Source organism: Cyclopterus lumpus, chromosome 22 (assembly GCF_009769545.1).
Source record: "Cyclopterus lumpus isolate fCycLum1 chromosome 22, fCycLum1.pri, whole genome shotgun sequence".
Lineage (NCBI taxonomy): Eukaryota > Metazoa > Chordata > Actinopteri > Perciformes > Cyclopteridae > Cyclopterus > Cyclopterus lumpus.
Window position 1 is genome coordinate 8,018,024 of NC_046987.1, and position 12,728 is coordinate 8,030,751.

The window sequence follows — 12,728 nt, forward strand, 5'->3', positions numbered from 1 at the left end:
CAGCGCTGTGTATTAGATCTTTTTTTCAACCAAAATTGCTTTCTGCTGGTTAGGGGGTACTTGGCAGAACAAATATTTTACCGTGGGTACAACACTGAAAAAAGGTTGAGAACCACTGGTTTAGAGCATCAAAAACAAATGTAACGATGTGTCTTAAAACACCTGTACAGTCTGTATCGTAACCGCAGTGCAACTTGCATTAAGTGAATGTGTGTTCCTAATGGCTGCGTCACAGGCGCTCTGTACCGGCCCGCGACTGACACACTGTCGCTCATCCGCTGGCGAAGGTCAGAAGGGCGCATAGTGATGTCTTGCGTTTCCTAATTCCTTCAAGTGTATGTTATACATCCGCTCCTCTCTGTCTCCTTATGAGCAGTAAGTCATTAGGAATTGTTGTGGGAAAGCTGACTTGGTTGATTTGTGCCTTTTTGTAAGGCGTGTTTACTTTTTTTTTATTGCTTTTGTTGGTCTTCTATGGAGAGGATGGATGAACTAATGACGCTCGAAATCTTTTTGACCCCGTCTCTTCCTCCCCTGACCTGGACACAAGGCCGCTATAAATCCAAAGATTTACAACTTCTTCCCACTTCTCTTGTCACTATAGTTACCGTAACTTTATATACATCTCCGGCCAACAATTGTGACCACTAGACGAACTCTGCGCTGCCCCAGTGAAGTGCTCCTGCTGGGTTTGGCCCGGCTAGAAAGCAGGCAGTGAGCTCAGATTTGCGTTTGGTGGGGTGCTGGCTGAGAAGGGGCCCGCCACTGTGCCAGAGTCAGAGATGGATCCGCTGTCGGTTTTGATCGCGTAAATCCCCTGCTTGACTTGGCAGTGGAATCTTTCTTTCTACTTTTTAACAAGATTCGAGGGGGGATCTACCCTCTGGGAGATTAATAGCAATTAGCGGGTTCTTATCCAAAGTTGCTTGTGGGGACCCACATTAGGAATTGAGCGAGTACTGCACTCAACCACATGAGCCTCAGGGGCGATGTGAAGCTATCTTTAGTCTAATTAACAGCTTGCTTCTGCCTGTCGTATCTTTCTGTTTCATAAAAGCATTAGAATAAGACATAATGGCACAATGGATGCAAAGGGAAGTTTGGCTCTGGAAGAAAATATGCCTACATACACCATTCCCATGGCAAACTAAATATGAGTGGGGCACATTTCCTCCCCAAAATGTTGTTCGTCTTAATTGTGGTTTCTATAGGTAGCTATTATGGTGCTGGTGAATTGCTCTGTAATCAGTGTGTAGGGCCACCCTGATCATACACCATACATGTGATGAAACTGAGTTCCCTGTGCTTTTTTTCTTTTCTTCCTACATCCTGTTTGTGTCTTATTGGCTCCGACTTTGGATCAACGGTTAAGTTTGATGGGGGATGCCGCCTCTTAAAAGTGGTAATTTTCTGTTTTCGTCTTTTCTTGTCTTTTTCTGTCTCTGCCTTTTTGTTCCCCCGCTTTTTGCCTCTTTCCTTCCATCTCTGTCTGTTTGTAAAGAATGACAGTCTTTAATTATAGTTTTGTCTTTGGAAAATAATGTGTAGGCTGTAGCAAAGTGAGTGTCTTAGAAATCCTGTTAAAGCACAAACAGCGCAGTCTGTTATGCAAAATCCCTTTTCAGTTGTGTCCCGCCACATGGAGTGACACATGGCCTGCCGATGTCACACCTATACTGTGTGTTTTTCCCCTATTGTGAAAAAAAACACAGGACCATTCCCAAATTCCAAAAGGAACCGTCTCTATTGCATTGAGCACCTCCAAGACACAACGACTGTGGCTATCTAGGGACACATGTCAACAGGCGGAACCGCAACAATATACATGTTGGAGGGGCCAAGGAAAGACAAAAGATTGTGGTGGGTGAAGAAGCAGGACCAGGACAGAATAGAAGGAAGGAAGGAGGGAGGAAGGAGCACAACTAGTTACTTTCTTTGGTGCGTTAAAAAATGGTCACTCTGCGCTCTATTGAATCAGTGGGCAGCCATCGGTTGTGAAGAGTAAAGCTGATGCGGAAGGGTCTTAAAATGTGCATTCTCTCTACTGTCCAGCAGGGGGCGACTCTTCTGGTTGCATTAAGAAGGCTGATTGTATAGAAGCCTATAAAAAAATGACCTTACTTCTCAGTTGATTTATTACCTCAGTAAACACGAGTTCATGGTCTCAATCTAGTTTCAAGTCTTCTTCAATACAGCGTGATGTTCATTTAATAAATCATGGTTTATTGAGAGTTAAATAGACCATAAAGCGGGGTATGCTTTCGGGTGGGCTTTTACAGTGATCGACAGGTCGCTGCCGCTACCAGAGCCGTATAAAGCATCTCTCCGTCACTCTTCAGCATTGCAAATATTGTAACTTCCGTTCTTGGTTGCAAAAAAACAACATGGCGACGGCCGTATTCCAAGATGGCGAAACCACCAAACTCAAGGCAAGGCAAGTTTATTTGTATAGCAATTCAAAGTCCTTCACATAAAAACATCAAAACATAATGCAAAAGAAAACAAGATTTTAAAACATTTAAGAACATTCATTAAACCTTTAAAAACAGTCAAAAGCAAGAAATAGAATAAATGTCGCAGTGCAGAGACCTGTGAACGCACCGTTACAGTAGTTAAGTCTACTGAAGATAAATGCATGGACAAGTTTCTCCAAATCCTGTTGAGATCCTTGATATATTCTTCAGGTGATAGTAGGCTGATTTTGTAATTGTCTTGATATGGCTGTTCATGTTGAGGTCTGAATCCATAACTACACCTAGAATTCTGGCTTGGTTTGTGGTTTTTAACATCAGCGACTTTCAATCGGTCGTCCTTGGGACCAAAAACAATTACTCAAGGCTTCAAAACAACTACGTCTACAAACCAATGGGTGGCGTCTCGATGACTGCGTCCACTTCTTACAGTCTTATCTATAGCATGTTTGAAGAAACAAGCTATAGATAAACAACAGCGCTCTCATTTTAGTCTCGAGCGTCAGACTGGATTCATGAACGCATGCCTAGTCTCTGCTGGTTGCACGGCAACTGCTCAGAGCCAGGCAAACTGTTTCCCCCTGTTTCATGTATTTGTATGAGGCTAAGCTAACCGGCTTCTGGCTATAGCCTTATATTTAACGGATGGACGTCAGAGGGGTATTAATCTTCTCATTTAACTCTTTCAGAAAGCAAACTTATTTCCCAAAATGTTGGACTTTTATTTTGCTCTTCCTACCATGATGTCTGCCATGAAAAAACAATCAGACTGGTAAACATGTTAACATGGGTATGCATCTCGGATAATACTCCCATTTTTGTATCCAGGATTCCCTTTCTCAGGTTATAAGCTTCAAGTTATTGGCATTTATATATGTGCTGCTTACAAATTTTAGCCGCAATTTTAAGTGCAGGCCCTGGGGAAGAGCTGCATGTAAAACTGACTTCTTGTAAACTCAGGGACCCAGTTAACCTGTTTTCCAGCTTCTTTTTTCACGCCCTTAGCTTAAGCAACAACTGTTTTGGTTGATGCGGGTTTGCAAAGACGGTCACTAATGTCTCGCTCATCTTGTTTTTTCCTCTATCCTCTTATCGGTAAGTCATCCTGTATCAGGTCATATGATATCCAAAGTACCTCATAACCTCCTCTGCTCCTTTTGCGCTGCTTTACCTCCAGATGTTAAATCTCGCCCCAGTCAATATTAACCAAGCTGTCCACCCTCCCTCCCCCACCCGAAACCTGCTTAAACTTGAAAATCTGACCGGTTACCAGCACTGTGTCTTGGGTCGTGTGCTGTTGGAGTTGAGGATTGACTTAGCCCAGGGGCTAGAGCTCAGAGTAATACTAATAATAATAATAATAAATGTATTTATATAGCACCTTTAAAACCGGGTTTACAAAGTGCTCTACATAGAAGCAAGGTAAAAACATAACATCAATACAAGTAAACATTTCAGAAAATACATGAGGCAAAGGAGACAATGCCATATAGGCAATGAACACAATAGAGGAATAGAAAATTACAAATACAAAATAAAGCAGAACAGACAAACTAAAATAGTGGGAACCAAAGAACTGCATAAAAGGACGTCATCTTGGAGTGTACCAGTCCGGTTTTGGGGAGTGGAGTCAGCAGGAAAAGTAGAGGGTGGTGGGGGAGCTTTAACAGTTCCTAATTTCGTTGCCACCATCTCGCTCTTGGGGACTGTTGTTGTGATGACGAGCTGCAGCGATGCGCTCGGCCGACCAGAGGAAGGGGATGGAAAGCGTGGAGCGATCAGGCCAGGAGCAAACAAACCCTCTGCGGGAGGCTCCGTGGATGTAACCGGGCCGACGAAGGAGTCCGAGCACCCCGATGGCCGAGACAAACGGAGGAGCAGAGAAGCTGTTGAGCCCAAGGAGCTGCGAGGTGGAACACCGCAGAACCATGCCAGCCGGGGAGGACGCAATCGCCAACCACGGACCGGACCACCGGAGCACCAGGACCGCTGAGAGGCGACCAGCCTCAGAGCAACAGCAGGGAGTCGGCCGGCTCGCCCGCAGCCGCCGGCCAGCAAGAGACCGTCGGCCAGCCAGCAAGACACTGTCGGCTAGCCAGCCAACGCCAGTCGTCCAGGATTGTCCAGGCGGCAGCGGTGGAGAGCATCCAGCAGGGAGTCGGCTGGCTCGTTGGTAGCCGCCGGCCAGCAAGAGACTGTCGGCTAGCCAGCCAATGCCAGTTGACCAGATCGCAGTGGTGGAGAGCAGGAGCCAACGGCAATCACAATATAAAAAATAATCCAAGATTTGCAGAACAATTAAGTCAGAAGAATGGCTACACTGTTAAATAAAATGTTAAATAATTTTAATTAATGTTAAATTGTAAAAAAGGTAGAAAAAACACAAATAAAGTCCTAGACGGAGCGGCGTTAAGTTTCGCCAGCATCCCCGTTTCCAGAGTAGCTGATGTGCTTCAACCACGACAGCCCCCCGCAAACTTTGACCCCCTATTCTCTCATCAGTCATCGTCCATCACCCTGTCAGAGACAGAGCTGCTTTTGTCTGCCTGTGCAGGGACTAACCTCAGCTGCTTTTTCTCACTCTGGACATGTCACAGCCGTTTTGTAGTTGTCTGTTTTTAAGATTAGGGTACATGATGTGAAACACCCTGTGGTAGTTGCAGGAAGCAATGGTAAGATTAAAACATGGGTCGCACTGGTTCATATACAGTTATGCTGTCAGAGATATTCATCCTCTGATTTCCAAACTATGTCCATTGCAGTTGCAGCTGCTGCAGGAATATCTTGAAAGCAGCCAGTATCTTGAAACATGACACGATAACATTGTCTATTATCAGAGAAACAACTGATTCAAAGCGACCATAAAACAAGATGATTTCACCATCCGAACTAACATAAGTGACCAGGCTCCTAGAAAGCCGTGACATTCTACTATACTGTTCTCCGATGAGGACACAACATGCTTGATGGGGAGATGTAGAGCACCATTGTGTAACTCCTCTCCCCAGCTCCCATTCGAAGGGCCAGCCCAGTGTGTGTGTGGACAGGCTTTGTTGTGAAGTCATGCATTAGGGGATAGCTTAGCAGTCGCCGAGAGGAGCTTTTTCTTTCTTTCTAATTACAGCATGGCCTGGTCCGGCAAGAGCCCATTGTGCCAGGGTGCTGTGAGTTCCCACAATGGAGCTGCTCAGCGGAGAACAATGAGTCAAATTCCTGACTGTTCCCAGCAGGTTTAGAGGCTGTGCTGACAAATAAAGACAGCAGAGTTACAGTGGCGTTGCTATTCTACACCCAGTAGCTTTCCCACTGGCCACCCCAGTGGGGATATTGGTTTGTGTGTGTGTGTGTGTGTGTGTGTGTGTGTGATACCGGGCGGCCACGTCTCTCCGCCTGGGATCACAGGGTGGGGTTGAAAGATGGGGGAGGTGAAGAGGAGGGAGCTTGTTTTGTTCTTTCTGTTGGAGGTGAAAGACTGTTCGCTCTTTTCTGGTGTATCCAACCCCTGAGAACGAAAGGTTGGCAACTAAAAGCTGCATTGAAAGCATTGTCAATCAAAATTGATCATAGATCGGACAGAACACTGGACTTGTGTAAGACTACATGTACAAAAACAGTTTCTGGTGACGTTTCCACTGCTCGAAAACAGTGGGTCCTGAGCTCTCGTGTACTTGGCCACATTAAACACAATCTGCTGTCTTTGTGCTTCTGTGCAGATGGGAAATGTCGAGATTGTGGCAAGAATAGCCCAGCCATTTGCAAGCGGAAGGGTTCTGTTGTTTACTTTGCCAGAAATGTGTGCTTACACAGCCTTTAAGTAGGCTGCAGAGCTCGAAGGCCCCCAACAAGGTCTGGTTGCACTTTGTTGCATCCAAACTGAGTTTCTGGGGTTCTTGCTTTCGAGCTGTTCAGAAATGTGTCTGTGCGCGAGTATCCATTTATACCCTGAAAGTGTTGCGTTGATAACCTGTTCTCTCATAATCACTGTTTACTGAATGGGAGCTGATGGGTGGTAAGAAAGACCCCACAGTGAACAGCAGGTGCCCTACTGAGATGTACACAGTGGCATCTGCCAATCGCCTTCTATACTGTGTTTGTTTATCGGTCACAGATTTCGTTCAGATGCCCTTTTTTTCTCATGCAGAGAAGGTCTTCTTTTTACCATATGTGACATTTGGTACTATATTCACTAAATTATAACAGGTTGTTATGTACAATGCTACTGTCTGGTCATTTTTTATATAATGTGTATTCAGAGTGTAGTCAGAAAGTTCCGCCATTATTGGTGATGTCTTCAAATTGCACTTTTCTGTTATACTAACACTTTTGCTGACAAATGACCCTCATCAATTACCAACATGTGGGGGCCGGGTGAATGTTTGTGCAGCCTTTTTGGCAATGCGGGTGAATTTGCCATTGATGCTGTGTGTCTGTGCTTCGGCTTCAGTCACACCCACTTGCTCTGGTTTGGAGGACATTTGCCAAGTGGTTCACAGAGGCCATAAAACGCCTCAAAAAGCGTTTCATCCTGCGCAGGCGTTTGAAAAGCATTCACACAGTCCTCCCTTGTTCACAAGAACGTGACACTCTCCTTTACTGGTTACCCTATCTTTTAATGAAAATTGATAGTTTCACACACATACACATACCCCAGCTGCCATTGATCCAGGCCTAATAAATGTTTTATAAGCCCCACTTTAAAGACACCCCTCTTTTATTCAGAAGGTGTCAATGGTTGCTGAGCTAACTTCTTCTTACGGCCTCTGAATTCAGTGGGGGAGAAATACATTTTCTCTGCAGTACATACTTATCTGGTACTTTTAAAGTGGTAGGTCTCTTTCACTAATGCACATAAACACACTTGCGATTTTTCCGATGATTCAAAGCTAATGCAGATCAGTTGGGACCCTGGAGTGACCTGGAATTTCTAAACTCTCTGAAGGCAGATGTCTAGGATCAGGGATAGAATATGTGGGAGGAAAGGCTTGCCAATGAATGTGTGAAAGTGAAAACAGTCCAGAGGAAAGGGTAGGCCACTCGTCAATTAGTGGGTGCAGATTAATTCATCCCACAATTTCTTTCCAGACCGTTTACAGATATGGCACCCTTTCACATGATATGCCTTTTTAACACATCACAGAGGAGAAACTCCTCCCCCCCGCACTCTCCCTCTGGATCCAAGTCTTTATTTTGATCTGATGGCATTAAGAGACTGGCCTAGTGTTTGTGTTTGGCTTGTGTTGGTGCTGTTGTGGGTTCATGCCGGTTCAGTCCCCTGAGTCTTACTATGTGAAGAAGACCCTCATGCTGTTGGCCAGTCAGGGGTTAAGCTCAAAATTCTCTGAAGCCTCGCTGCTGAATTAGCATGCCAAGGAATGAGAAAAATCCAATGAGCCTAACTGGATTTGACTCGTGGAGGCTAATGGTTAACAAGCCATGATGGAATTTCCCGTTGATTCAGTGGAGGTGACTTGAGCTCTCGCAGATATTTTCTTTTGGAGGATCAAAAATGTTGTCACAGGGGAACTTTGATGCCGTAAAGGAATTTTAATGGCCTTAAAGTGAGACCTCTGTAGGTAGTGTTAGCACAAGGGCGACACAATGCTGCATATTCTGATGTGTAGTGTTACTGTGATGGCAGTTTAATACAACAACAAGTATGTTAAAGTGCTGCAGTACCCGAATGTTGAGCAGCTAACTTGGCTTCTATTCTTTATTTGCTTAGCTTTGTTAGCACTGTACTGAAGTCGGTTCATCCTGCACAATGTTTCAGTTGGATCCAGTTGGATCTTTAAGTGGCATACTTAAAGAGAAGAGAACACAACAAATGAGAAGACAAGATGAAATAACCAAAATAGGGTTCAACTTTGGCAGAAAATATGGAGTTCATCACTCATTGAAGCTGAAAATAAGTTTCCAGGTCCTTTTTAATATTTATCATAAAAATGTATCCAAACCGTAAATGGTATTTTTCTAATGACTGCAGAATATAGCTATGGGCTGTATTGTTATTATTTGGTCTTAAATTTGAAAATTGGGTAGGCTATAACTTTGATATTAGTTATTTTCAGGTTATGCGTATAACATGTTATAGCAATATAGTTGTGTGAGTATAGTGTATACTCTGGTGCTCTGATACATGCAATGCAACATCTTGTTTTGTAAGCATTTGACTACCACGATACACACACACACACACACACACACACACACACACACACACAATCACCTTCTTTGCATACTCTCCGTAACAAATGAAGATATGAGGTACCATTCACAAATGTGTCTCGCTGACCACAGAACACACCCAGTGAGTCTTCGATCTTTACTACATGCTCTACATTTCATAAGGATGCCGTTATCTGCTATTAAGTTACAAAAAAAAGCAGTGCCTTGAATATCAAACTGGAAATGGATCAGCCTGTATGTGTGTGTGTGTGTGTGTGTGTGTGTGCGCGTCTTTCAGAAAAGCAGGGCATAGGGCCATGCATCTGCAGCTGCCCCTTCTCTGTGCACCCTTTGATGGAAAGAAAGATGGCGTTGACTTCTACACCCACAGCTAGACACACACATGCCGCACACACACCCACACAAGTTTGAGTTTATTTATTATTCATGGCAGTGTCCTGTATATAACTCATTCTACAGTATCCAGACAAGCTTGTTACAGTTCACTACAAAGCCGTTGGAAGTGTAACGCTCATTTATTGTTGGTGCGCCAAATAGTAGCAGGGGCCCCTGACACTGGCACGGTTTGAAACCCCCCACCACACACACACACACACACACACACACACACACACACACACACACACCCATACCCATACATTCACAAATATAGACGTCCATTGTTTAACCAGCCCAACAGACTCGAAGGTTTCAACCGTTACTCTGTTTGTGGTGTGTTTGTCTAGCAGAGATAGCAGTCCCACCTGTTCCTTGTGTGTACTGTACCGACACACTCACACTATCTGGACTACTGTATCCGTCATTCTTATTAGCTGAAGACTATTTTTGGTTTGAATTGGAGCAAAAAGCTCTTTCAAATGACAGTTGAAGTGAACCTTTCCAAAAGAGCTGAAAAGCTCTGTTTTTCAATGTATGTCTAATGACTCCCTCTATTTTTTCATCATGTGTGCCCAGGTTTGGATGACAGCCTGCAGCAGTATGTGAGCAACTTTGAGCGGGAGAAGATCAGTGGGGAGCAGCTTCTGAAGGTCACGCATCAAGACCTGGAAGAGCTTGGCGTGGCCAGGATTGGACACCAGGAACTGGTGCTGGAGGCTGTCGATCTACTCTGCGCTCTGGTCAGTAGACCTGCGCCGTGCATGTGTGTGGCTAATGTGATGCGCATGCAGATACAGTAGAGGGGATGTTACAGGTAAAAGCCTAATCGTGGAACGTGACCGTATCTTCCGGAAGGATGTGTGACGAAGCAGGGGCTTTCTTTTGGTCACTGTCCCTTCCCCTTGTTCTCAATGTCCGCATTCACAAAAAACAAGTTAGTTTCTGGTTCGGCAGCTAAAGGAACCAGCGATGCAGAAAGGCTCATAATTTCCCACACAGCTCAGTGGGGTGTAGAGGCACCACAACACACGAAGCGGCCCGAGGACATGAGGGAACAGCACTGTCGCTCAACAAGAGGAGATATCGTGTTAAAGGGGCCTTGGGCTCGATTTTGGCTGTTAGGAACAGTGTGAGGTCATAGAGGCAGTTGATGGTAATCGTGTAGCAACGAGTGACAGTTTGATAACTTTGATAGATAAGAACTCCCCCCCTACTTGCCCTTGTATGTAAAGTCTCCCTCACACACTAAATACACACAGTATATTTGCTCTTTCCATTTTTCTTGGTTCAATTATAGATCCCCTATTTGGCTCTTATTAGTCACTGTGTGAGCGGATCATTGTCCATCATGAAAATATATCTGCCTTCAACTTGTGAGCATGAAAAAGAGTGAAAACCATCCACACTCCAACTGAAGGAGAAGGTTTTCCAGCAGATGGGGTCGATTTGTAGTTTTATCACTTCCTGTGCCATAAAAGCCCCAGATTGTGGTCCCTGCGTTTTTGATCAGTGTCAGCATTTCTGCCTTTACGCTCTCTTAAAATGCTTCACATTAATCGTTTGGGGCATGGTTATTTTTACACGGAAGAAACTTGGACATTCTTGCATCGATGCTGATGTAAAAGCTCTCGGTCCAACAGGTTTGGCTGAAACGATTTAATGTCTCAAAAAGATGCGATTTCTTTTGTCAGTGAGCCGATTCGTCAGCACACTGAAGCCATGCATGGGTTTTCTAGGGTGCCGTATGAGGTCTATACATGTGTGATTTAGTGCGTGGTAAGCAAACTACTCATCACTAGGCTCACATCTCATGTGGCATGTAGTGGCCACCTGGAAACCAAGGTCAAACCAAACGGTGTACAGGTTGAACTGTGACGGGGACATCAAGATTTGATTCCCTTAGACCCAACTTTCACCCAATCAATACACTCTTCCATTGTTTGTCATTCTGCCAAAAGCTAAGACACGCAGCCCATCCTAACAGAATCTCCTCTACCTGTGAGTACTGGAAGTGCACACCTGGAAGCACTTGGCACATCAACGGGGCCTTTTTTTTAAATCTGATGGATGTACTCATCATAGCATATATACCACATGGTACATCCTGTAGTCCATAACCTCTTTTACCATCGTGGTAACCAGGCCCAGATTTTTGTTCACCCCTAGAACCTTGACATCATGGCAATGACATCTCAAATCATTTTCCTCCTTGAGCGGCTTCATAAATTTGGCCTCCAAAGTGCTTCCTCAGCATAGTTTTCTTATCCCAAGTAACCCCCGTTTCCTTGCATGTGAACTTTAATCCTCACTGTATAGTCTTATGCAATTTAGTGCCAGAGTATTTGGCGCATTGTATTTTACCCTCCCTCTCTGTCCCTTGGAACTTAAGGTCAGGAATGCTGGACTCTCGGCAGCCTTTCACCTCTCACTGAAGCAGTCTGGCAAAATGGCCTTTAGGCCTTTAGGGGTTTCCTTGTTAAGAAGGAGGCCTTGGCCTTCCACAGGCCCCGTGGGAGGAAGTGAGGCCCCTGATTAAATTAGCTTTAACTGAGGCAAGGTGACTGCTACCAACAGGAACACAGGCCACTGTCACCTGACACCCACACCAGCTCTCATACTCCTCGCCCCGCCACCCCTCTTGCTCTCTTTTTGTTTACCGTCAAGTCAGATTCTCTGTCGCTGCAGTCACATTCATCTTTGTGACACTTTGCTACTAGGCTTTGCCCTTGAATTTTAAACATTTAAGCATGTGCACACATTGTTAAGATTTCACCTTTTCTACATCCGGGACCTGAGCTGTCCTTTTAGCAGTTTTAACCCTATATCATGATGACCAATGGGCTAACGCACAATCCCACAGCTCTTAAGGAAACATCCGTACTCATGCTTCTCTTCTATCCAAAAGCTCAAGAGCAAACTGCTGTCTAGGGAGCGAGAGGGAACTTTTCAATTAATTGTCCTGGACTTCGCTGAGCCATGATGTCTTTTGCAGAGTCAGTGTTGAAACCCAACACTTCTTCATTTGTTCTCTGACCCCAGCAACCCACACAAAGACCTGCACCACATGATATCCACACACGCATTAACAGTCTCCACCAGCCATTGAACATCCAGTATATGACAGAGAGAGTAATCTCTCCCGAGTTATAATATAAAGCTTAACCTTAGATGACATATTATAGCAACAGATACACACATTCACAAACCCTATTTCTATGGTCCATACATTTGTATCATTTATGCTCAAGTCAGATCCATGTAATGCCTGTGGCGTGGGCAGGAAGTGCTGTGTTGTGATAGCCATTCTACATTTCTCCGAGGACACGTTTGAAAGGAGATAGTCCCTTCAAAGAGCCCCAACTCGAACCTACACAAAAACAGCTTCTGCCATCTTTATTCTAGATTAGCTGAATGTCTATAAAATAAAAAAAACTGAACCTAAATTTGGCTTGAAATGCTGTTATGAGGGGAAAAGAATTGCATTGGAACCACACATTTTGCTCAGGCGTGGTTTTTAGCTCAGCTGGCAGTGTGGGACAAAAGCTCGCTGGACATCTGTGGGCCAGTTCGGACCGCTGTGATTAGTCTGCTAATGAAAAGGCCAGCAGAGACGTTTGATCTGGAAAACACTCACACTGCCTCAGTGCTGCAGTTCCACTTTTACTATGTGGATGACTGAATGAGAAATACAAA

At 44.6% G+C, this 12,728-nt stretch overlaps 1 protein-coding gene across 1 annotated transcript in view; it reads left to right on the plus strand.

The window, feature by feature from the left end:
• Window positions 1-12,728, plus strand: part of cnksr3 (cnksr family member 3) — a 31,909-nt gene that overhangs the window by 6,958 nt on the left and 12,223 nt on the right. The window contains exon 2 of the mRNA XM_034563019.1: window positions 9,612-9,775. Coding sequence (XP_034418910.1) covers window positions 9,612-9,775 — 164 coding nt within the window. The remainder of the gene's footprint in view (window positions 1-9,611; window positions 9,776-12,728) is intronic.